The sequence below is a fragment of the Oenanthe melanoleuca genome, unplaced genomic scaffold (assembly GCF_029582105.1).
Source record: "Oenanthe melanoleuca isolate GR-GAL-2019-014 unplaced genomic scaffold, OMel1.0 S074, whole genome shotgun sequence".
Taxonomy (NCBI): domain Eukaryota; kingdom Metazoa; phylum Chordata; class Aves; order Passeriformes; family Muscicapidae; genus Oenanthe; species Oenanthe melanoleuca.
Window position 1 is genome coordinate 21,767 of NW_026612723.1, and position 23,651 is coordinate 45,417.

At 51.6% G+C, this 23,651-nt stretch overlaps 1 protein-coding gene and 1 long non-coding RNA gene across 2 annotated transcripts; both read right to left on the reverse strand.

Moving 5' to 3' along the window:
- Positions 1-5,785: 5,785 nt before the first annotated feature.
- LOC130266525 (uncharacterized) lies at positions 5,786-7,184 on the reverse strand. The gene is made up of 3 exons (XR_008842909.1): positions 6,992-7,184; positions 6,759-6,894; positions 5,786-6,162 (listed from the first exon to the last, which is right to left on the reverse strand). It is a non-coding gene; the product is annotated as an uncharacterized LOC130266525 (long non-coding RNA).
- A 1,690-nt stretch (positions 7,185-8,874) lies between these two features.
- On the reverse strand, positions 8,875-21,679 carry LOC130266523 (E3 ubiquitin-protein ligase NEDD4-like). Its single transcript, XM_056515779.1, has 9 exons — positions 21,589-21,679; positions 20,490-20,563; positions 12,529-12,599; positions 12,330-12,425; positions 11,228-11,304; positions 10,159-10,219; positions 9,803-9,862; positions 9,258-9,365; positions 8,875-9,015 (listed from the first exon to the last, which is right to left on the reverse strand). The coding sequence occupies exons 2-9, from the start codon at positions 20,512-20,514 to the stop codon at positions 8,875-8,877; spliced, it is 639 nt and encodes a 212-aa protein (XP_056371754.1). The 5' UTR covers positions 20,515-20,563; positions 21,589-21,679.
- Positions 21,680-23,651: the final 1,972 nt, after the last annotated feature.

Consider the following 23,651-nt stretch of genomic DNA (forward strand, 5'->3'; position numbering starts at 1 on the left):
GCGGGGCAGGGTGGTGCCTGGGGAGGATCCCAGGGGGACGGACACGGGAGGGACAGGGTCAGCGCTGGGCTAAACCCCCAAAAAGATCCTATAAAAACCCCCCAAAATTTAAAAAAAAATTTAAAAATCCCAGAAAAAACTTCTAAAAATCCCTTCAAAATACCCTCAAAGAACTTTAAAACCCCTCAAACACCCCAAAACCCCTTTAAAAACCGGGGGGGGCGGGGCCACGTGATCACCTCGGCAGAGACGTAAACCGAGGGGCGGGGTTCGCTTCAGGGTCCATTGCTCTGGGCGTTAACAATCGAGGGCCGAGCGCTCGATCGATCGATCGGCAGGCATGAGCAATCGAGCGCCGATCGATCGTTCGATCGGCAGGCATGAGCAGTCGAGCGCCGAGCAGTCGATCGATCGGCAGGCATGAGCTAGTCGAGCGCCGAGCAGTCGATCGGCAGGCATGAGCAATCGATAGCCGAGCGATCGATCGGCAGGCATGAGCGATCGATCGCCGAGCGATCGATCGGCAGGCATTGCTAATCGATCGTCGAGCGATCGATCGGCAGGCGTTACTAATCGATCGCTAAACAATCGAGCGGCAGGCATCACTATTGATCGCCGAGCGATCGATCACAATAAAGGCCGGAGAGCCCGAGCGTCCGAAGCGAGCTCAGCCTGAGCAAATGGCGGCCGAGCCGATTACCTGGAGTTCAATCACCTCGGCCACGCCCCGCGCAGCCGCACTGAGACCCCGCGCACCTGTGCCGGGCCCGGCCCCGCCCCTGAATCACCTCACGGCCCCGCACGTGGATCCCCGCCCGGTACCGCCCGCGGTACCGCCGTCGGTACCGCCCTTGGTACCGCCCCCGGTACCGCCTTCGGTGCCGCCTCCGGTATCGTCCCCGGTACCGCCCTCGGTACCGCCCCAAGTAACGCCCTCGGCCCCACCCCCGGTACCGCCCCCGGCAGTACAGGACCCCGACAGAGAAAGGCGCCCGCCCGTTTCCCGCGCGCCCGCGGCGCCGCTGAGCCCACAGCCCGTGTCCGCACTCTCGGAAACCCCGCAGAAAATCGCGCCGCGGGGATCCGTGTCGGCGTCGCGCGCAGGCAGCCCAAAATAACAGACTGGGGTCCTTGATTTTCCCGCCCTTTCTGCCGCCAGATATAGAAGGTCAGGTGAGTACCGGCCGAGCCGCCGTCTTGGAGTGGCAAGCACTAACTTCCGCCCTTCTCTGCTGCCATCTTTAGTACTGGCAGAGGCCACTTCCGGCCCCGCTGCCATCTTTGTTGTGGTACCCTTAACGCCCCTCACCATGTCAATTTCTAAGTCGCCTGCCTGAATCCGGCAACGACGCCGAAAAGAGCTCCGGCCGACGCTCGAGCGGCGGCAGGCACGGGCGGGGATGCTTGTCTCGGCCGGGCTCCTGCCGCAAGCGGCATCCGCAGCGTGGCGGCAGTCCTACAGGGCAGGGTCCCTGCACGCGCTCGCTCCCATCATCAGAAGGGCACGCGCGCAGCACCGCGCTGTGCCCACAGGACGGCAGCGCTGCCAGGGCGCCGGAGCGGCGGCGGCTGCAGTACCGCGCTGTGCCCGCAAGGCGGCGTTAGCGGCGGGTGCGCAGCCAGGGCTGGGGCGCGGGGCAGGGGCGGGGCTGGGGGAGCGTCCCAGGGGGACGGACACGGGAGGGACGGGATCAGCGCTGGGGATGGCCTCAGGGTCCCTCGGGAGGGACGAGATCAGCGCTGGGGATGGCCTCAGGGTCCCCTCGGGAGGGATAGGATCAGCGCCGGGGATGGCCTCAGGGTCCCTCGGGAGGGACGGGATCAGCGCCGGGGATGGCCTCAGGGTCCCTCGGGAGGGACGGGATCAGCGCCGGGGATGGCCTCAGGGTCCCTCGGGAGGGACGGGATCAGCGCTGGGGATGGCCTCAGGTTCCCTCGGGAGGCGCTCGGGCACAGGAGATGCCGTGATGTGCAGGTGACACCCTGGGGCTCCCACGTGTCGAGGGACCGGGGCTGGGGTTGTGACGGGCTGGCTTGTGTGAGAAGTGGATCTTTGGGTGAGTGACAGGCGTGGTGGTGCACCGAGAAATTGGCTAGTTAGCTAAATATTGAATTAACTGCCCAACTAACTAATAACTACTTTCATTAGTACTCCAGAGTAGGCATGTAATGTTCAATCAAGGTAATTATTTGTCACTGCCATCTGGAGTATTAATGAGGGGCCCTAACCTGGCATATATGAAAAAGGAGAAAAAATATGTATGTCTGGTGCAGCAGTAGAAAATTTCAGGCTCCTGAGGTGTAAATAATTTTATTTAAATAATAACATAAGGTTTTTTGGTGTTTTGGGTTTTTTTTTTTACTTGCAAGGAGCCTGAAAATTTGTACTGCTGTTTTTAAATTGTACAGCTAGAAAGGAAAAGAAAGTTAGAAAAAGGTTAGAGAGAAAAAAAAAGAAAAAGAAAGAGTGAAAAAGAAAAAAACCAGAGTTAGAGACTACTAGAAACAGGGAAAGAGAAATAGAGTCAGACAGAAATAGAGAGAAAAAGAAATCCAGAGAAAAAGAAAAGAAATAGAGAGAAAAAGAAATAGAGTTAATGCTACAGCAAATATGAAAAAGAAAGACAGGAGCCAAGGGGAAGACGTGGGGTATCTTGACTAGGGGCGACTTAACTTTATTGAATGAATGTTTTTATTCACAGCAAAAGACAGCAAGGTGTACAAAGGCAAGTACAGGTACCAATTTAATTACAGATACAGCTCCAGTGACACGCTGCTAAAGGTGAATTTACACACAGAGCCTTTTTTTCCCCACTTTGAATCCACATGGGCCCACCTCTCTCCTCCCAAGTGCAAACAGCTCTTTATGGTCCAGAGATCCTCAAATAAATAGAACAATGTGCCAGCCCAGTGAAATGCTACTGCCAGGAATGACCCAGGTAAGGCAAACAGGGGCACTTCCCCTTAGGCATCCCCAAACCCTGAGCAAGCAGGGAGGCTGCCCAGAGCCTGCTGTGACATCCCCAGCTTCCTCTGCCTTAGATGTGGGCAGAGAGCTCCTGCTTCCCAGGCTGCCCACCCCTGAGCCCAGGAGCAGGCAGGGGCTGCTGCTCCTCCAGCTGTGCCCCAGTCAGGCATTTCCTGCAGGATCCCACAGCTCTACTTACTGGGCCTGTGATGATGGCTGGGTTCTGCAGCCTGGGCTCTTCCCACTGGGTCATTTTCTTATCTGCAAAGAACAAAAGAAATGATCCCATGGCTTCTCTGCTACCACACCGTGCAATTTCTCTTGGTTTTTCTCTCCCTAGCACTGCTCAGCTCTGTCAGGGTTAGCAAAGGCTTGTGTCTCCCCACCCTCCCCAGCCCCAACACACTGTTAAGCTGAAAACATCCACTCAAAAACACAGAAGCACCCCAGAACCCAGGGAATCTGCACTGCTTTGATGGCAACGTCTGCAGGAGTGAGTGACACGTTCATTGGAACGTGGGCTGGGATTGGAGACACGGCCTGGTGGGTAAAGGAACCCAAAGTTTTTGGCAATGACACCCCAAGTTACTGTTTGGAAATTCTGCACAGACAGCTGAGGTATCACACTTCTAAATCTGGAGGGAGTAACATTTTTCCTAGACTCTGATTTAATGAGAAGGTGAAGGGGGCAGAACTGTCCTGTTTTGGTGCAAGAGAACCACCCAGCAAGGAGCAGTGGAGATGCTGGCAGTGGCACAGCACAGCCCACTTCTTTCCATCTACAGCTCTGAGGAGCACCAGGAGGATGACAGGAAAGCTTCTACAGGACCATGCTGGGACTGCCCTTCCCTGCCTCCAGACAGCTGCTCCTCCCAGGATCCTGAACACGGGATCACAACAAAACAACGGGGTTGCGACCAGAAGACAACGCTCCAGACCCACCCCGGTGCCACCTGCAATGGCAAGGTGCTGGTCACCCTGGGCTGCCACCCTCTGCTGCTACGGACACTCCTCTGGGTCAGGACTGGGCAGCAGCAATCAGACTGCATTTTCCTTGTTCCTACAACTGGAAAAGCCCTCTAAGTTTGAGCATCCCAAGCTGCTTTAAGGGGGACTGGGATCTGAAAGGTGTCCTTCAGCAAATGTTACCTGGAGAAAATTCTGAAGGACTGCGAGCACATTGCAAGACATTTGATCTATTAGTTAATTTAACGGTAAAATACTACTTTATTCCCCTTCACACATTAAAGTGATTTATCCCTTGTGGAAAAGCTGAGGAGGGCTGCCAGCCTGAGACCCCAGAGCTGCTGCCAAGGTGGGGCACCCAGCACAGCCCTTTGCCTTTCCAACCCCTCCACTGGAATCCCCTTCTACAGACTTCTTGGTCACCTTGACACCAGCAGCCACAAATCACAGCGCCAGTTTTGTGTGAAATCACAGGTAACACAGCTGGAAATGACTGACAGTGGGTCAGCTCTTGGCCCTCTCTACCTCAGAGTGTGCAGCGACACCAACAAATCTCAGTCTGAGTTTCTTCTCAGAGTCTTACAGGGACTTCACGTCAAAAATGCTGTTCCAGGGCTACAAGGGTCTGGCATGAACCACTCCACCTGGAACTGCAGCTCAGGATTCTCTGCCTGATCCCAAGTGCACATGGATAACAAGTTCATTCTTTTTGAAGAGTATTTTCAAAAGTCTCAACACCTTCAAAAATTTCAGAACTTTGAGTCTTCCCACCACTACAGTTCTCTGCCAGAAACCAGGCTCTCAGGCCTTTGAGGATTCCCTCTCCTGCCTTTCCAAGGGCCCCACTATTTCCCTGAAGTTGGGACCCCCTGCCACACAGAGAACTCTCAGAGCCAGACATTCCCAATGCTGATGGCATCACAAGGGTTACTCCAGCTGGGATTTGGGCACTCCTGTCAATACATCACAGAGTGAAATACCTCTTGTCCAGGTGAGAGTATTTTTCATGCCCTTTCCAACCAAAACTCTACTAATAATTGCCATTCGGAGTTACACTTTGCCATTCTCCTTGCACAGCCTCTCCCTGCACACTGCAGGGGCCACTTGCCAGGCTCACTGTGACTTCCCATCCCATCCCAGTGAGCCCCTCTGCCCTCTCCTGCCCTGCTGCTTCCTGCTGAACTAAGGAGTTCTCCTCCCTAACTCCCTGTGCGTGTCACTGATGCAGATGGTGAATAGCACCGTGTGCTGCTGGATGTGGACAGACTTTGAGGGGAACCCACTGATGGTATCCATGCCCCTTGTGCGTGAATCACTGCCAGCTGCCCAGAAAATGGCTGCAGAAGGGCTGTTTTCCCTCCTGATCCCGTCCAACACGTGGCTGGTAGGTGCCTGGGAGCTGCCAGGAAGGCAGCAGTGTGTGTGTGCTGCAGGGAGCAGTGTGTCCATGGGGTGAGGTGACAGGGCAGCTGGGGCACACAGAGCCGGGGAAGGGCTCAGGGGCGTGCCAGAATTGTTTTCCCAGGGGCCTTCAGCCCTCTGCTGTGAGACAGTTGGGCTGTACTAAAATGGCATTGCCATACACGAGGTGGAGGTGCCACTCTTTGTGGAGTTGTGAGGTGCACTGTCCCACCCATGTTTGTGTTTGTTTCCACAGGGGTATCAGAGCACTTATTAAAGGGAAATGGGGCACACTGAGTAATTAAAGATAAACACACAGTAAGCATTGTCACAGGAACTTCACCCTGTGCCTTGGATTTTGCCTATTTATGTATCCTTAACACAGCAGGACTAAATCAAATTGATAAATGCAGATCTTTGTAGCCTGCAGTGCTCAAGGCTTCCCTCTCCTATTCCTGCTCCTCCTGCACCCCTCACCACGCTTCCTAACTAGTGAAATTAAGTTCTGGTGAAAGTTTTGGAAAAAGAAGTGTAGAAACAAGTGCTTACTTGTTACCAGCTCTATTATGAGTTTTCCCCAGCTAGGAGCTGCACAGAAGTGAGACTGGGGCAATGACATCAGGGAACAGCTGTAGAGTTAAAGGCAGAAAGAAAAGACTTACCAGCAAAGGGCAGGAAAGGGGAAAGGTTTCAGAAAAGATTTCTGTGGTCTAATTAATGATCATTTCTGATTCCCCTGTGAGAAGAACACAAACTCACAGCCAGTCAGGCCTCACAGTCCCCTGTAGTGAGAGCTCAGCACACATCCACAGAGGCAAGTCCAGCACCTGAAAGAAAAAAAAAAATAAAAAAGAAAAAGGTGTCAGGGCAGCACAAAGATTGTTCCCTGTGCAGCGCCCAGACTCGGGGCTCCCTCTCAGCTTTGCTAGTTCCCGTGAATTATCCCACAGCCCCCAGTTCCCTGCTCAGTTCCTGCTGCCGTACCCTCACAGTGCCTCACGGAGGGTGGATATTCCCGTGCAGAGCTGCCCCTTGAACGCCAGCTGAGCCAGGAACGGGCAGAGCGTCCAAGGAAGCTCAGCAGCATCGGGACAGGGACAGGCATCTGCTCCAAACAATTGGTGTCTAAAGCCCTCATCCCCCAGCCCCACCCATGTCCCTGGGGGCACTTGACAGAGCTGCCTGGAGTCCAGCTGATTTAGCCCCCCTGAGCCGGGGCTCCAGGTGATATTTTCAAGCAGGAGAAGGCAGGGCCGGGGGCGCTCCCGCCCCGTGCCAAGGCAGCTCCCCGTGCCCACGGGAGGACATCTCTCCCTGCAGCAGCTCAGCTCCTTTCAGGGCCTCAGCAGTGGCCTCTGCAAGTTCTTTTCCCTCAGCAAAGGGTGCACATCCCTGCCTCCAGCACACCTCCAGGGGGACCCACCTGGGAAAGCTTTCCATCCCTTCTGCACTTCCAGCTGGCTCCCTGGAAACTCCCACCTTCGTCCAAACAAAACTTCATCCCACCTGAACCTTTGATTTGAAGGCATCTCTGCAGGCTGTCGGTTGGCATTTAATAGCTGTAAGGGAAGATTGCCTTGGCTTTAGTGCTGCTGCTGCTGAATGAGGCCTCAGGCAGGAAGGGAAGGGCAGGGAATTGGGGTGGACAGGCCATACCTGGCAGCTGCCTGGGAGCTCTGGGAGGCTGGAACCAGGAATTGCTGTCTGAGCCCCTCTGCACGCAGCCCGTGCCACCATCACCAGGACACGCCAGCTGCTCCTTGGGCTGCTTTTGGGCTGTCAGTGGCCTGTATCCAGGCTGAAGCATCTCCAGGAGCCTGTTCAGAGCAGCCCCTGGCCCAGGAGCCACGGGCATCCCTGCGGACAGAACCCTGGTACTGGGACTGTCCATGCCTCAAAACCCATCCTGATGACAAAACCCTGGTACTGGGACTGTCCATGCCTCAAAAACCATCGTGCTGAGTAAACCGTGGTACTGCGACTGTCCATGCCCCAAAAACCATCCTGCTGACAAAACCCTGGTACTGGGACTGTCCATGCCCAACCTCTGGGGATGAACGTCATCTTGTTGGCTGGGACCAAGGAAAAAAATCCAGCTGGGGGGAAAAAAACCCAAACTCCTGGCTGGGGACTCTTTATTCTAAATTTAAAAATGAGTTGAGAAAGGTAAAAGGTAAAAACCATATGCACAAGGTTAGAAGCAGTCAGCACACACACTGGCACAGGCAGACATAAGCAGACAGACACAGACAGACTCTCCAGACAGACACACGCTCCCCCTGTCACACTCTGCAGCTGACAGGCTGACTGCAACCCTCACTTGGAACGCTGCATGAAGAGGATGCTTCAACACATCCCCCGGCTGCTGCTCTTCAACACCCAACGGGAGATTCCAGGGAAATCGGCATAATTGGTGACTGCAGAGATGGGAATCCACCTCAGGGACCTGAGAGACAGCAGGAGCTGGTCAGGTAGAGGTTATCCCCACACATTTCCTACCCAAAACCCCACAGAAAAGAGAGGAACAATAAAGTTCTGTAACTATTCTACCCAAGCGGGTGCCAGGGCAGGGCAGCTCCGAGCTAAGGGGCACAATAAAGGCCCATACAGTAGAGATGCACACAGTAAAGGTACATGCAACATAAACCAAGACAGCTACATACAGTATAAGCCAAGGTAGGTACACACACCATGGATGAGGACTGGAGATAACTCTCTGGAGGATTAAGTCTCAAGCCCAAGATAGAACCTATGGAACTAGTGAGGGCACATAAGGAGGGTCTAACACACTCCCTACAGAAGGCCAAGAGAATGGCACGTGAAAAGCAGGCACTACCAAAGCTGAGAAGGAAGATGGATGAGAAGATCTTGTGTACTTCTTTCCGTCTCAAAAAGTAAAAAGGTAAATGTGCTGGAATAAGCACAATGCAGGAAAGTACACGAGTAGAGTCTGGCTACCATGGCTTGGAAGGATGCTGATAAAGCATGGAGATGTGACAAAGGTAACACAGATGGACACAAAGGACAGAACAAGGACACGGATTACACAAGAGACACCAGTTATTTACCCAGAGCTGGAAGGAACTGGAGCAGCCATCAAGTGCAGCATCTCAGAGCCAGAGCTGGAATGAAGAACATGCCACAGTCAGAGCTGGAGGCTCAGCGAGCTGGACTGGGAAACACCTGCAAGTGAAACAAGCAGAAGGAACAGAAATCATCTGGGCCCTGAGATATCCTGGGCTGTATCCCTTGAGATGGGGAGAGAAAGGGGAAAAAGTAAAGGAGTTCAGGGAGAAGGAAGGAGGGGCAGGGGGGAGAGGAGGGGAGGTTTTGGGAGGCACAAGGGGGAAAAGAAGAGGAATACGCAGAGAAGGAAGGAGGGCTAGAGCGGGGGAGAGGGGTAGAAGCCGAAGCCCCACAGCTCACCTGGGAGCCCGAACAAGCAGCTCCTCCTCTCACCCTACTCGGCGTCAGCAAACGGCGGCCGGTGGTTTCTAGGCATTAAATCACCTCGGCCCCAGCCCCGGGCCCGCCCCGCTTCATCCCGGTTCCTCCCGGGCTCTGCCTTCTGGGACTGCCCGGTCCCGCCCCTGTCCCGCCCCGTCCATGGGCACGCGGGACGTCCCGGTCACGAACTGCAGCAGCCGGATCCGCTTCTCAGCGTCCATCAGCAGCACAGCCTGGGGGCAGAGACACCCTCAGCACTGCAGGAGCCCCTCTGTGCCAGCAGCCTCAGGGCACTATGGGCTGCCTCTGCTCCATCTGAGCAGGAGCTGCACCTGCCCTCACCTGAGCCAGGAGGGAGCAGCTCCTGCCCCAGCACAACCACCCACTCTGAGCAGTTCTCATACAGAAAAATGATTGCAAAAAAGGGCAGGGACTTTCACCTACAGGACCAGCTAGGGCTGGTGCCCAGTCTTACCTTCCAGAACCACCGGATAACAGGGTGATTTGGGCAGTAACCATTTTTGTAGATGGTGTGTTGTCTCCAGCCGCTGACATCCACGCCACCAAGGCCACACATCAGTAACTGCAGGCAAGCAGAAGGGTGGGATGTGTCCCTGACCTCACAGGGTACAAGGTGCCACTGCCCCTCAGGGCTCTGACCTTCAGGCACTTATGCACACCCAGGGGAGAGTCCGAGCATCCCCAGAGTATCCCAGCTGCTGCAGAAGGGCTGCACACTGCCACAGTGTGACACAACTTCCACGTCTTTGGCTCAGATGGGACTGGCAGAGGGTGGCACTGATCCACTAGGCTGCTTCCAGGCTTTCAGAGGCACACCCCCCACCACCCTCCTGAGTGCAGCTCTTCTCATGTCATGAACAGATTTATTAATTAGGAAGAAACATCTGATTTCCAGCCGTGTCCGCACGTTCCCCCAGGGAGAGAGACAGATGACTGAAAAGCCCAGAACATGGCACATCTGTCAGAGAGCTGCCAGCTTGGGGCACCAAATTGACTCACCTCCAGCTCATTTTCATCAAAAATTTTAATCGGGTCGATAGGAAGCAGTTCTGTGAATCCCTAAAAAGAAGAGCAAAGTTAAAACTCTCATCCCACATAAATCCTAATTAAAAAAATCAATGACCAAATTACTTCAAGCTCAAATAATTAAACTTGAAGGAGAATGACCTTATTCCCATAAGGGAAAGATGATATATTCTTACACAAGATAAAACTGTCAAATCACAAAACATCATGTATTCTATTTGCATTCCCTGCCAAGCTCCCCACTCCCTTTACACAGACACCAGTGGGTAAGAAATCTGTGTTAAAAACAATCCCTGGTTTTGGGAAAGAAAGGAGCTAAAGAGCCTCGCCTCCAGAAAGGCATTCATTTCTTTCTGCACTCTGTTGACAAATCGCCACTGGATGACCAGGCTGCAGAAAGAAACAAAACCCCACCAGAAAAACAAACTCATTAGCAGGTCTCAGCCAAGGGCTCAAAGGTTTCAGCAACCCCAAATGCTTTCAAGTTTGTCATTTACAACTTCAGCGAGTTCAGGTAACTAAGCAGCTTCCACCAGCTACTCCAATTTATTGGCTGGTGACTGATGGAATTTTGAAGAGACAAACCAAAAAGCCCAGTGACTTTGACCAAATCACAGTGGGAATTTTTTCACTCCTGTAGGTACCTACGTGAGCAGACATTTTATTCTTCCAGAGCAATGAGCAATTAAAAATTCCCAGCAAAGTCTGCAAGCTCTGAGGAGAGCTGTCAGGACACAGCACCTCGCCTATAAAGAAAGAAATAAACTGCAGCATCAAAGGGACACCTTGCTTTCAGCACCAGCCACCCGCAGCACAAACACCTCACAGGTGCAGGCATCAAAAGTCAATTCCAGGCATGGAATTGCTCCAGGTCCAGGCACTGGAAATGAATTCCCAGTTTGCATGAATGTAGCAATTGTAACATCTTTCACTTTGGAAAAGGCCCTGATTTAAAATGCCAGCAGGTATTAATGAATTCAGCATTTTACATCCTGGTAGGTAGAAGAACTGAGAAATCTGAAAATGAAACCTAATTTCAGATCCGGCCAGTTTTGGTAGGATTGCTGGCACTGGACTCCTGGCTCTGGTCTGTGACTGGCAGAGGAGGACACTAGGATGAGGGCCAGGCTGGAGAGCACCTTCTGGCTCATCTCAGCTTGAGCCAGGTGTTGGAGAAGGACATTTACATGGGGGGAATTTCAGGAGATCAAAGCACGTCATTTAATTTACTCCTTGTTCTTGTACCTGACGGGATATAACCAATGTTAACAGTAAGGTTTTTCCCCAGTGATCCCTGATGCTCTTGTGCAGTACAAGCTCCAGGGATTGCAGCAGGGCCAATTCTAACCCAGCTGCTCTTTCTTCCCCCCCCCAGGCACATTCCATCACAGTACTTACTCAATGTATTCCCGCTTGTTTTCATTTGTTACCATCATCATTTCGGACCCGTTGGGCTTCAGGTCCACTTGATATGTCTGCCTTTCAAAAGACCAAAGGCTGTTATTTGAGGACATCTTTCTCCCAGAACCCACTCTCCCTGAGCAGTGTTTCACAAGCAGGATCAGGCAATCATGAGCAAATTGATTTACACTTTTGAACAAACCTGCGCTGACAGAAGGGAAAACTGGCAGAGAGGGGCTGGCTATTTACTGATCATTTTATTACAATTATTATTTATAATAATGAAATTATATATTTATATAAAATAGAACCACAAAATAGGTACTTTATATACACAAAATTATAATAGCTATTATGTGTAATACAAGAAGATAAATCACATACTGGAACTGCCCAAAGCCAACCAGTGGGTTACAAAACCTCTCTATTCTGTGGCTCCTAGTTCTCCATGAAATCCATAACCTTCGGGTGCTTCAGGAAAAAGGCAGCACTGGAAAGTGGATCAGAATATTTTTGACAGGACACTGAATGCATGGTTTGAAATGCTGAAGTCAGTTTTTATAAAAGGCCCTACAGTCCCCAGCTCCAGTTCTATCTGGAGCCAGGATCTAGGGCTCAGAAGTAAACAAAGGGAAAATGCAAAAAAAGGTCATAAAAACCTCTAAGCAAACTAATTTAATTTAATGTCTACAACACTTTCATTTGTCATGGAGAAAGAGCCCCATAGGCTGTGACCCTTTTCAACCTGGCAGCTTCCCCCTGGCACACCAGCTGTGACAGGCACTACAGAGAGGACCTGGTGTCCTTCTGCTGCTCTCCCCTGACAGCACCTTCAGCTTCAGGAACCAGAGAGTCCCTGAGCATGTCCCAGCTGGACTGTGGGACACCTTCATCCCTCCTTCACTGCAAGTATTTCACTCAGCTGCATGTCCAGCTTGTCCCAGAGGTGCCACAGCTCCCTGACAGGAGCTGGCAGCCCCGCTCCCAGCTGGGAACACAGCCAGCTGAGCTCGTTGCTGCTTTCACCACCACCAGACTGTCAGCACTGAGCTACTTGTTGGCAACCACCAGTCCTAAGATGCAAGTAACCTTTACGTACCTGCCCAAAGTTTTCCTCATCTATGCAAAACGTGAGATCCAGCTCGGTGGGGTCATTTTCCAGGATCCACTTCAGAGAGTTGTAGTATTCACTATCCTAGGGCAGATCACAGTTAGGCAGTTTGAAAATGGGCAATTAGTGCAGAGCTGTGGAAAGCCAGGGGCCTGTGAGCACTGGCACAGGTTCAATGGGCTCTTACCACTGACTCCATGTCCTTCAGGGTTATGGGCTTCCCCAGCATCATCTTGTAGAAAGGTCTGATGAAGAAGCCTGGGAGAGAGAGGACAGATTACCTGCCCTGCCCTGCACCTGCACATTCCAGAAAGGTGGAATGCTTGAGGGCACCACCCCTGGCATTTCCTGTTACCTCCTGACTGTAACAGTCCTGCAGCTGCAACGGCATCAGAGCAGCTCAGCTTTATTTTATTATGGCACAGAAAGTCCAATTTTTCAGTTTCAACAATTATCCACTACCTGCCATACTCCACTGACCACCCTAACATTAATGGCAGAGAGAGACAAAAGCTGGGGAATTAAGCCCAGGGTACTCTATCCCATTTAAAATCACTACTTCCCTCTCCAAGGAGTTGCCTAAAAATCAGGCTAGTGACCTTCCTCTGCTCAGGACTCTGATTTAATGAGAAGGTGAAGGGGGCAGAACTGTCCTGTTTTGGTGCAAGAGAACCACCCAGCAAGGAGCAGTGGAGATGCTGGCAGTGGCACAGCACAGCCCACTTCTTTCCATCTACAGCTCTGAGGAGCACCAGGAGGATGACAGGAAAGCTTCTACAGGACCATGCTGGGACTGCCCTTCCCTGCCTCCAGACAGCTGCTCCTCCCAGGATCCTGAACACGGGATCACAACAAAACAACGGGGTTGCACCAGAAGACAACGCTCCAGACCCACCCCGGTGCCACCTGCAATGGCAAGGTGCTGGTCACCCTGGGCTGCCACCCTCTGCTGCTACGGACACTCCTCTGGGTCAGGACTGGGCAGCAGCAATCAGACTGCATTTTCCTTGTTCCTACAACTGGAAAAGCCCTCTAAGTTTGAGCATCCCAAGCTGCTTTAAGGGGGACTGGGATCTGAAAGGTGTCCTTCAGCAAATGTTACCTGGAGAAAATTCTGAAGGACTGCGAGCACATTGCAAGACATTTGACCTATTAGTTAATTTAACGGTAAAATACTACTTTATTCCCCTTCACACATTAAAGTGATTTATCCCTTGTGGAAAAGCTGAGGAGGGCTGCCAGCCTGAGACCCCAGAGCTGCTGCCAAGGTGGGGCACCCAGCACAGCCCTTTGCCTTTCCAACCCCTCCACTGGAATCCCCTTCTACAGACTTCTTGGTCACCTTGACACCAGCAGCCACAAATCACAGCGCCAGTTTTGTGTGAAATCACAGGTAACACAGCTGGAAATGACTGACAGTGGGTCAGCTCTTGGCCCTCTCTACCTCAGAGTGTGCAGCGACACCAACAAATCTCAGTCTGAGTTTCTTCTCAGAGTCTTACAGGGACTTCACGTCAAAAATGCTGTTCCAGGGCTACAAGGGTCTGGCATGAACCACTCCACCTGGAACTGCAGCTCAGGATTCTCTGCCTGATCCCAAGTGCACATGGATAACAAGTTCATTCTTTTTGAAGAGTATTTTCAAAAGTCTCAACACCTTCAAAAATTTCAGAACTTTGAGTCTTCCCACCACTACAGTTCTCTGCCAGAAACCAGGCTCTCAGGCCTTTGAGGATTCCCTCTCCTGCCTTTCCAAGGGCCCCACTATTTCCCTGAAGTTGGGACCCCCTGCCACACAGAGAACTCTCAGAGCCAGACATTCCCAATGCTGATGGCATCACAAGGGTTACTCCAGCTGGGATTTGGGCACTCCTGTCAATACATCACAGAGTGAAATACCTCTTGTCCAGGTGAGAGTATTTTTCATGCCCTTTCCAACCAAAACTCTACTAATAATGCCATTCGGAGTTACACTTTGCCATTCTCCTTGCACAGCCTCTCCCTGCACACTGCAGGGGCCATTTGCCAGGCTCACTGTGACTTCCCATCCCATCCCATGAGCCCCTCTGCCCTCTCCTGCCCTGCTGCTTCCTGCTGAACTAAGGAGTTCTCCTCCCTAACTCCCTGTGCGTGTCACTGATGCAGATGGTGAATAGCACCGTGTGCTGCTGGATGTGGACAGACTTTGAGGGGAACCCACTGATGGTATCCATGCCCCTTGTGCGTGAATCACTGCCAGCTGCCCAGAAAATGGCTGCAGAAGGGCTGTTTTCCCTCCTGATCCCGTCCAACACGTGGCTGGTAGGTGCCTGGGAGCTGCCAGGAAGGCAGCAGTGTGTGTGTGCTGCAGGGAGCAGTGTGTCCATGGGGTGAGGTGACAGGGCAGCTGGGGCACACAGAGCCGGGGAAGGGCTCAGGGGCGTGCCAGAATTGTTTTCCCAGGGGCCTTCAGCCCTCTGCTGTGAGACAGTTGGGCTGTACTAAAATGGCATTGCCATACGAGGTGGAGGTGCCACTCTTTGTGGAGTTGTGAGGTGCACTGTCCCACCCATGTTGTGTTTGTTTCCACAGGGGTATCAGAGCACTTATTAAAGGGAAATGGGGCACACTGAGTAATTCAAGATAAACACACAGTAGCATTGTCACAGGAACTTCACCCTGTGCCTTGGATTTTGCCTATTTATGTATCCTTAACACAGCAGGACTAAATCAAATTGATAAATGCAGATCTTTGTAGCCTGCAGTGCTCAAGGCTTCCCTCCCTATTCCTGCTCCTCCTGCACCCCTCACCACGCTTCCTAACTAGTGAAATTAAGTTCTGGTGAAAGTTTTGGAAAAAGAAGTGTAGAAACAAGTGCTTACTTGTTACCAGCTCTATTATGAGTTTTCCCCAGCTAGGAGCTGCACAGAAGTGAGACTGGGGCAATGACATCAGGGAACAGCTGTAGAGTTAAAGGCAGAAAGAAAAGACTTACCAGCAAAGGGCAGGAAAGGGGAAAGGTTTCAGAAAAGATTTCTGTGGTCTAATTAATGATCATTTCTGATTCCCCTGTGAGAAGAACACAAACTCACAGCCAGTCAGGCCTCACAGTCCCCTGTAGTGAGAGCTCAGCACACATCCACAGAGGCAAGTCCAGCACCTGAAAGAAAAAAAAATAAAAAAGAAAAAGGTGACAGGGCAGCACAAAGATTGTTCTCTGTGCAGCGCCCAGACTCGGGGCCCCTCTCAGCTTTGCTAGTTCCCGTGAATTATCCCACAGCCCCCAATTCCCTGCTCAGTTCCTGCTGCCGTACCCTCACAGTGCCTCACGGAGGGTGGATATTCCCGTGCAGAGCTGCCCCTTGAACGCCAGCTGAGCCAGGAACGGGCAGAGCGTCCAAGGAAGCTCAGCAGCATCGGGACAGGGACAGGCATCTGCTCCAAACAATTGGCTGTCTAAAGCCCTCATCCCCCAGCCCCACCCATGTCCCTGGGGGCACTTGACAGAGCTGCCTGGAGTCCAGCTGATTTAGCCCCCCCTGAGCCGGGGCTCCAGGTGATATTTTCAAGCAGGAGAAGGCAGGGCCGGGGGCGCTCCCGCCCCGTGCCAAGGCAGCTCCCCGTGCCCACGGGAGGACATCTCTCCCTGCAGCAGCTCAGCTCCTTTCAGGGCCTCAGCAGTGGCCTCTGCAAGTTCTTTTCCCTCAGCAAAGGGTGCACATCCCTGCCTCCAGCACACCTCCAGGGGGACCCACCTGGGAAAGCTTTCCATCCCTTCTGCACTTCCAGCTGGCTCCCTGGAAACTCCCACCTTCGTCCAAACAAAACTTCATCCCACCTGAACCTTTGATTTGAAGGCATCTCTGCAGGCTGTCGGTTGGCATTTAATAGCTGTAAGGGAAGATTGCCTTGGCTTTAGTGCTGCTGCTGCTGAATGAGGCCTCAGGCAGGAAGGGAAGGGCAGGGAATTGGGGTGGACAGGCCATACCTGGCAGCTGCCTGGGAGCTCTGGGAGGCTGGAACCAGGAATTGCTGTCTGAGCCCCTCTGCACGCAGCCCGTGCCACCATCACCAGGACACGCCAGCTGCTCCTTGGGCTGCTTTTGGGCTGTCAGTGGCCTGTATCCAGGCTGAAGCATCTCCAGGAGCCTGTTCAGAGCAGCCCCTGGCCCAGGAGCCACGGGCATCCCTGCGGACAGAACCCTGGTACTGGGACTGTCCATGCCTCAAAACCCATCCTGATGACAAAACCCTGGTACTGGGACTGTCCATGCCTCAAAAACCATCGTGCTGAGTAAACCGTGGTACTGCGACTGTCCATGCCCCAAAAACCATCCTGCTGACAAAACCCTGGTACTGGGACTGTCCATGCCCAACCTCTGGGGATGAACGTCATCTTGTTGGCTGGGACCAAGGAAAAAAATCCAGCTGGGGGGAAAAAAACCCAAACTCCTGGCTGGGGACTCTTTATTCTAAATTTAAAAATGAGTTGAGAAAGGTAAAAGGTAAAAACCATATGCACAAGGTTAGAAGCAGTCAGCACACACACTGGCACAGGCAGACATAAGCAGACAGACACAGACAGACTCTCCAGACAGACACACGCTCCCCCTGTCACACTCTGCAGCTGACAGGCTGACTGCAACCCTCACTTGGAACGCTGCATGAAGAGGATGCTTCAACACATCCCCCGGCTGCTGCTCTTCAACACCCAACGGGAGATTCCAGGGAAATCGGCATAATTGGTGACTGCAGAGATGGGAATCCACCTCAGGGACCTGAGAGACAGCAGGAGCTGGTCAGGTAGAGGTTATCCCCACACATTTCCTACCCAAAACCCCACAGAAAAGAGAGGAACAATAAAGTTCTGTAACTATTCTACCCAAGCGGGTGCCAGGGCAGGGCAGCTCCGAGCTAAGGGGCACAATAAAGGCCCATACAGTAGAGATGCACACAGTAAAGGTACATGCAACATAAACCAAGACAGCTACATACAGTATAAGCCAAGGTAGGTACACACACCATGGATGAGGACTGGAGATAACTCTCTGGAGGATTAAGTCTCAAGCCCAAGATAGAACCTATGGAACTAGTGAGGGCACATAAGGAGGGTCTAACACACTCCCTACAGAAGGCCAAGAGAATGGCACGTGAAAAGCAGGCACTACCAAAGCTGAGAAGGAAGATGGATGAGAAGATCTTGTGTACTTCTTTCCGTCTCAAAAAGTAAAAAGGTAAATGTGCTGGAATAAGCACAATGCAGGAAAGTACACGAGTAGAGTCTGGCTACCATGGCTTGGAAGGATGCTGATAAAGCATGGAGATGTGACAAAGGTAACACAGATGGACACAAAGGACAGAACAAGGACACGGATTACACAAGAGACACCAGTTATTTACCCAGAGCTGGAAGGAACTGGAGCAGCCATCAAGTGCAGCATCTCAGAGCCAGAGCTGGAATGAAGAACATGCCACAGTCAGAGCTGGAGGCTCAGCGAGCTGGACTGGGAAACACCTGCAAGTGAAACAAGCAGAAGGAACAGAAATCATCTGGGCCCTGAGATATCCTGGGCTGTATCCCTTGAGATGGGGAGAGAAAGGGGAAAAAGTAAAGGAGTTCAGGGAGAAGGAAGGAGGGGCAGGGGGGAGAGGAGGGGAGGTTTTGGGAGGCACAAGGGGGAAAAGAAGAGGAATACGCAGAGAAGGAAGGAGGGCTAGAGCGGGGGGGAGAGGGGTAGAAGCCGAAGCCCCACAGCTCACCTGGGAGCCCGAACAAGCAGCTCCTCCTCTCACCCTACTCGGCGTCAGCAAACGGCGGCCGGGTGGTTTCTAGGCATTAAATCACCTCGGCCCCAGCCCCGGGCCCGCCCCTGTCCCGCCCCGTCCATGGGCACGCGGGACGTCCCGGTCACGAACTGCAGCAGCCGGATCCGCTTCTCAGCGTCCATCAGCAGCACAGCCTGGGGGCAGAGACACCCTCAGCACTGCAGGAGCCCCTCTGTGCCAGCAGCCTCAGGGCACTATGGGCTGCCTCTGCTCCATCTGAGCAGGAGCTGCACCTGCCCTCACCTGAGCCAGGAGGGAGCAGCTCCTGCCCCAGCACAACCACCCACTCTGAGCAGTTCTCATACAGAAAAATGATTGCAAAAAAGGGCAGGGACTTTCACCTACAGGACCAGCTAGGGCTGGTGCCCAGTCTTACCTTCCAGAACCACCGGATAACAGGGTGATTTGGGCAGTAACCATTTTTGTAGATGGTGTGTTGTCTCCAGCCGCTGACATCCACGCCACCAAGGCCACACATCAGTAACTGCAGGCAAGCAGAAGGGTGGGATGTGTCCCTGACCTCACAGGGTACAAGGTGCCACTGCCCCTCAGGGCTCTGACCTTCAGGCACTTATGCACACCCAGGGGAGAGTCCGAGCATCCCCAGAGTATCCCAGCTGCTGCAGAAGGGCTGCACACTGCCACAGTGTGACACAACTTCCACGTCTTTGGCTCAGATGGGACTGGCAGAGGGTGGCACTGATCCACTAGGCTGCTTCCAGGCTTTCAGAGGCACACCCCCACCACCCTCCTGAGTGCAGCTCTTCTCATGTCATGAACAGATTTATTAATTAGGAAGAAACATCTGATTTCCAGCCGTGTCCGCACGTTCCCCCAGGGAGAGAGACAGATGACTGAAAAGCCCAGAACATGGCACATCTGTCAGAGAGCTGCCAGCTTGGGGCACCAAATTGACTCACCTCCAGCTCATTTTCATCAAAAATTTTAATCGGGTCGATAGGAAGCAGTTCTGTGAATCCCTAAAAAGAAGAGCAAAGTTAAAACTCTCATCCCACATAAATCCTAATTAAAAAAATCAATGACCAAATTACTTCAAGCTCAAATAATTAAACTTGAAGGAGAATGACCTTATTCCCATAAGGGAAAGATGATATATTCTTACACAAGATAAAACTGTCAAATCACAAAACATCATGTATTCTATTTGCATTCCCTGCCAAGCTCCCCACTCCCTTTACACAGACACCAGTGGGTAAGAAATCTGTGTTAAAAACAATCCCTGGTTTTGGGAAAGAAAGGAGCTAAAGAGCCTCGCCTCCAGAAAGGCATTCATTTCTTTCTGCACTCTGTTGACAAATCGCCACTGGATGACCAGGCTGCAGAAAGAAACAAAACCCCACCAGAAAAACAAACTCATTAGCAGGTCTCAGCCAAGGGCTCAAAGGTTTCAGCAACCCCAAATGCTTTCAAGTTTGTCATTTACAACTTCAGCGAGTTCAGGTAACTAAGCAGCTTCCACCAGCTACTCCAATTTATTGGCTGGTGACTGATGGAATTTTGAAGAGACAAACCAAAAAGCCCAGTGACTTTGACCAAATCACAGTGGGAATTTTTTCACTCCTGTAGGTACCTACGTGAGCAGACATTTTATTCTTCCAGAGCAATGAGCAATTAAAAATTCCCAGCAAAGTCTGCAAGCTCTGAGGAGAGCTGTCAGGACACAGCACCTCGCCTATAAAGAAAGAAATAAACTGCAGCATCAAAGGGACACCTTGCTTTCAGCACCAGCCACCCGCAGCACAAACACCTCACAGGTGCAGGCATCAAAAGTCAATTCCAGGCATGGAATTGCTCCAGGTCCAGGCACTGGAAATGAATTCCCAGTTTGCATGAATGTAGCAATTGTAACATCTTTCACTTTGGAAAAGGCCCTGATTTAAAATGCCAGCAGGTATTAATGAATTCAGCATTTTACATCCTGGTAGGTAGAAGAACTGAGAAATCTGAAAATGAAACCTAATTTCAGATCCGGCCAGTTTTGGTAGGATTGCTGGCACTGGACTCCTGGCTCTGGTCTGTGACTGGCAGAGGAGGACACTAGGATGAGGGCCAGGCTGGAGAGCACCTTCTGGCTCATCTCAGCTTGAGCCAGGTGTTGGAGAAGGACATTTACATGGGGGGAATTTCAGGAGATCAAAGCACGTCATTTAATTTACTCCTTGTTCTTGTACCTGACGGGATATAACCAATGTTAACAGTAAGGTTTTTCCCCAGTGATCCCTGATGCTCTTGTGCAGTACAAGCTCCAGGGATTGCAGCAGGGCCAATTCTAACCCAGCTGCTCTTTCTTCCCCCCAGGCACATTCCATCACAGTACTTACTCAATGTATTCCCGCTTGTTTTCATTTGTTACCATCATTTCGGACCCGTTGGGCTTCAGGTCCACTTGATATGTCTGCCTTTCAAAAGACCAAAGGCTGTTATTTGAGGACATCTTTCTCCCAGAACCCACTCTCCCTGAGCAGTGTTTCACAAGCAGGATCAGGCAATCATGAGCAAATTGATTTACACTTTTGAACAAACCTGCGCTGACAGAAGGGAAAACTGGCAGAGAGGGGCTGGCTATTTACTGATCATTTTATTACAATTATTATTTATAATAATGAAATTATATATTTATATAAAATAGAACCACAAAATAGGTACTTTATATACACAAAATTATAATAGCTATTATGTGTAATACAAGAAGATAAATCACATACTGGAACTGCCCAAAGCCAACCAGTGGGTTACAAAACCTCTCTATTCTGTGGCTCCTAGTTCTCCATGAAATCCATAACCTTCGGGTGCTTCAGGAAAAAGGCAGCACTGGAAAGTGGATCAGAATATTTTTGACAGGACACTGAATGCATGGTTTGAAATGCTGAAGTCAGTTTTTATAAAAGGCCCTACAGTCCCCAGCTCCAGTTCTATCTGGAGCCAGGATCTAGGGCTCAGAAGTAAACAAAGGGAAAATGCAAAAAAAGGTCATAAAAACCTCTAAGCAAACTAATTTAATTTAATGTCTACAACACTTTCATTTGTCATGGAGAAAGAGCCCCATAGGCTGTGACCCTTTTCAACCTGGCAGCTTCCCCCTGGCACACCAGCTGTGACAGGCACTACAGAGAGGACCTGGTGTCCTTCTGCTGCTCTCCCCTGACAGCACCTTCAGCTTCAGGAACCAGAGAGTCCCTGAGCATGTCCCAGCTGGACTGTGGGACACCTTCATCCCTCCTTCACTGCAAGTATTTCACTCAGCTGCATGTCCAGCTTGTCCCAGAGGTGCCACAGCTCCCTGACAGGAGCTGGCAGCCCCGCTCCCAGCTGGGAACACAGCCAGCTGAGCTCGTTGCTGCTTTCACCACCACCAGACTGTCAGCACTGAGCTACTTGTTGGCAACCACCAGTCCTAAGATGCAAGTAACCTTTACGTACCTGCCCAAAGTTTTCCTCATCTATGCAAAACGTGAGATCCAGCTCGGTGGGGTCATTTTCCAGGATCCACTTCAGAGAGTTGTAGTATTCACTATCCTAGGGCAGATCACAGTTAGGCAGTTTGAAAATGGGCAATTAGTGCAGAGCTGTGGAAAGCCAGGGGCCTGTGAGCACTGGCACAGGTTCAATGGGCTCTTACCACTGACTCCATGTCCTTCAGGGTTATGGGCTTCCCCAGCATCATCTTGTAGAAAGGTCTGATGAAGAAGCCTGGGAGAGAGAGGACAGATTACCTGCCCTGCCCTGCACCTGCACATTCCAGAAAGGTGGAATGCTTGAGGGCACCACCCCTGGCATTTCCTGTTACCTCCTGACTGTAACAGTCCTGCAGCTGCAACGGCATCAGAGCAGCTCAGCTTTATTTTATTATGGCACAGAAAGTCCAATTTTTCAGTTTCAACAATTATCCACTACCTGCCATACTCCACTGACCACCCTAACATTAATGGCAGAGAGAGACAAAAGCTGGGGAATTAAGCCCAGGGTACTCTATCCCATTTAAAATCACTACTTCCCTCTCCAAGGAGTTGCCTAAAAATCAGGCTAGTGACCTTCCTCTGCTCAGGACTCTGATTTAATGAGAAGGTGAAGGGGGCAGAACTGTCCTGTTTTGGTGCAAGAGAACCACCCAGCAAGGAGCAGTGGAGATGCTGGCAGTGGCACAGCACAGCCCACTTCTTTCCATCTACAGCTCTGAGGAGCACCAGGAGGATGACAGGAAAGCTTCTACAGGACCATGCTGGGACTGCCCTTCCCTGCCTCCAGACAGCTGCTCCTCCCAGGATCCTGAACACGGGATCACAACAAAACAACGGGGTTGCGACCAGAAGACAACGCTCCAGACCCACCCCGGTGCCACCTGCAATGGCAAGGTGCTGGTCACCCTGGGCTGCCACCCTCTGCTGCTACGGACACTCCTCTGGGTCAGGACTGGGCAGCAGCAATCAGACTGCATTTTCCTTGTTCCTACAACTGGAAAAGCCCTCTAAGTTTGAGCATCCCAAGCTGCTTTAAGGGGGACTGGGATCTGAAAGGTGTCCTTCAGCAAATGTTACCTGGAGAAAATTCTGAAGGACTGCGAGCACATTGCAAGACATTTGACCTATTAGTTAATTTAACGGTAAAATACTACTTTATTCCCCTTCACACATTAAAGTGATTTATCCCTTGTGGAAAAGCTGAGGAGGGCTGCCAGCCTGAGACCCCAGAGCTGCTGCCAAGGTGGGGCACCCAGCACAGCCCTTTGCCTTTCCAACCCCTCCACTGGAATCCCCTTCTACAGACTTCTTGGTCACCTTGACACCAGCAGCCACAAATCACAGCGCCAGTTTTGTGTGAAATCACAGGTAACACAGCTGGAAATGACTGACAGTGGGTCAGCTCTTGGCCCTCTCTACCTCAGAGTGTGCAGCGACACCAACAAATCTCAGTCTGAGTTTCTTCTCAGAGTCTTACAGGGACTTCACGTCAAAAATGCTGTTCCAGGGCTACAAGGGTCTGGCATGAACCACTCCACCTGGAACTGCAGCTCAGGATTCTCTGCCTGATCCCAAGTGCACATGGATAACAAGTTCATTCTTTTTGAAGAGTATTTTCAAAAGTCTCAACACCTTCAAAAATTTCAGAACTTTGAGTCTTCCCACCACTACAGTTCTCTGCCAGAAACCAGGCTCTCAGGCCTTTGAGGATTCCCTCTCCTGCCTTTCCAAGGGCCCCACTATTTCCCTGAAGTTGGGACCCCCTGCCACACAGAGAACTCTCAGAGCCAGACATTCCCAATGCTGATGGCATCACAAGGGTTACTCCAGCTGGGATTTGGGCACTCCTGTCAATACATCACAGAGTGAAATACCTCTTGTCCAGGTGAGAGTATTTTTCATGCCCTTTCCAACCAAAACTCTACTAATAATGCCATTCGAGTTACACTTTGCCATTCTCCTTGCACAGCCTCTCCCTGCACACTGCAGGGGCCATTTGCCAGGCTCACTGTGACTTCCCATCCC

Coding starts and splice junctions, on each gene's coding strand:
- LOC130266523 (XM_056515779.1), bottom strand. CDS start 20,514: ATGAAAACAAGCGGGAATACATTGA. Junction 12,426..12,528: donor TGAAGGACATGGAGTCAGTG/GTAAGAGCCCAT, acceptor GATCTGCCCTAG/GATAGTGAATACTACAACTC. Junction 11,305..12,329: donor ATGAGGAAAACTTTGGGCAG/GTACGTAAAGGT, acceptor TTTGAAAGGCAG/ACATATCAAGTGGACCTGAA.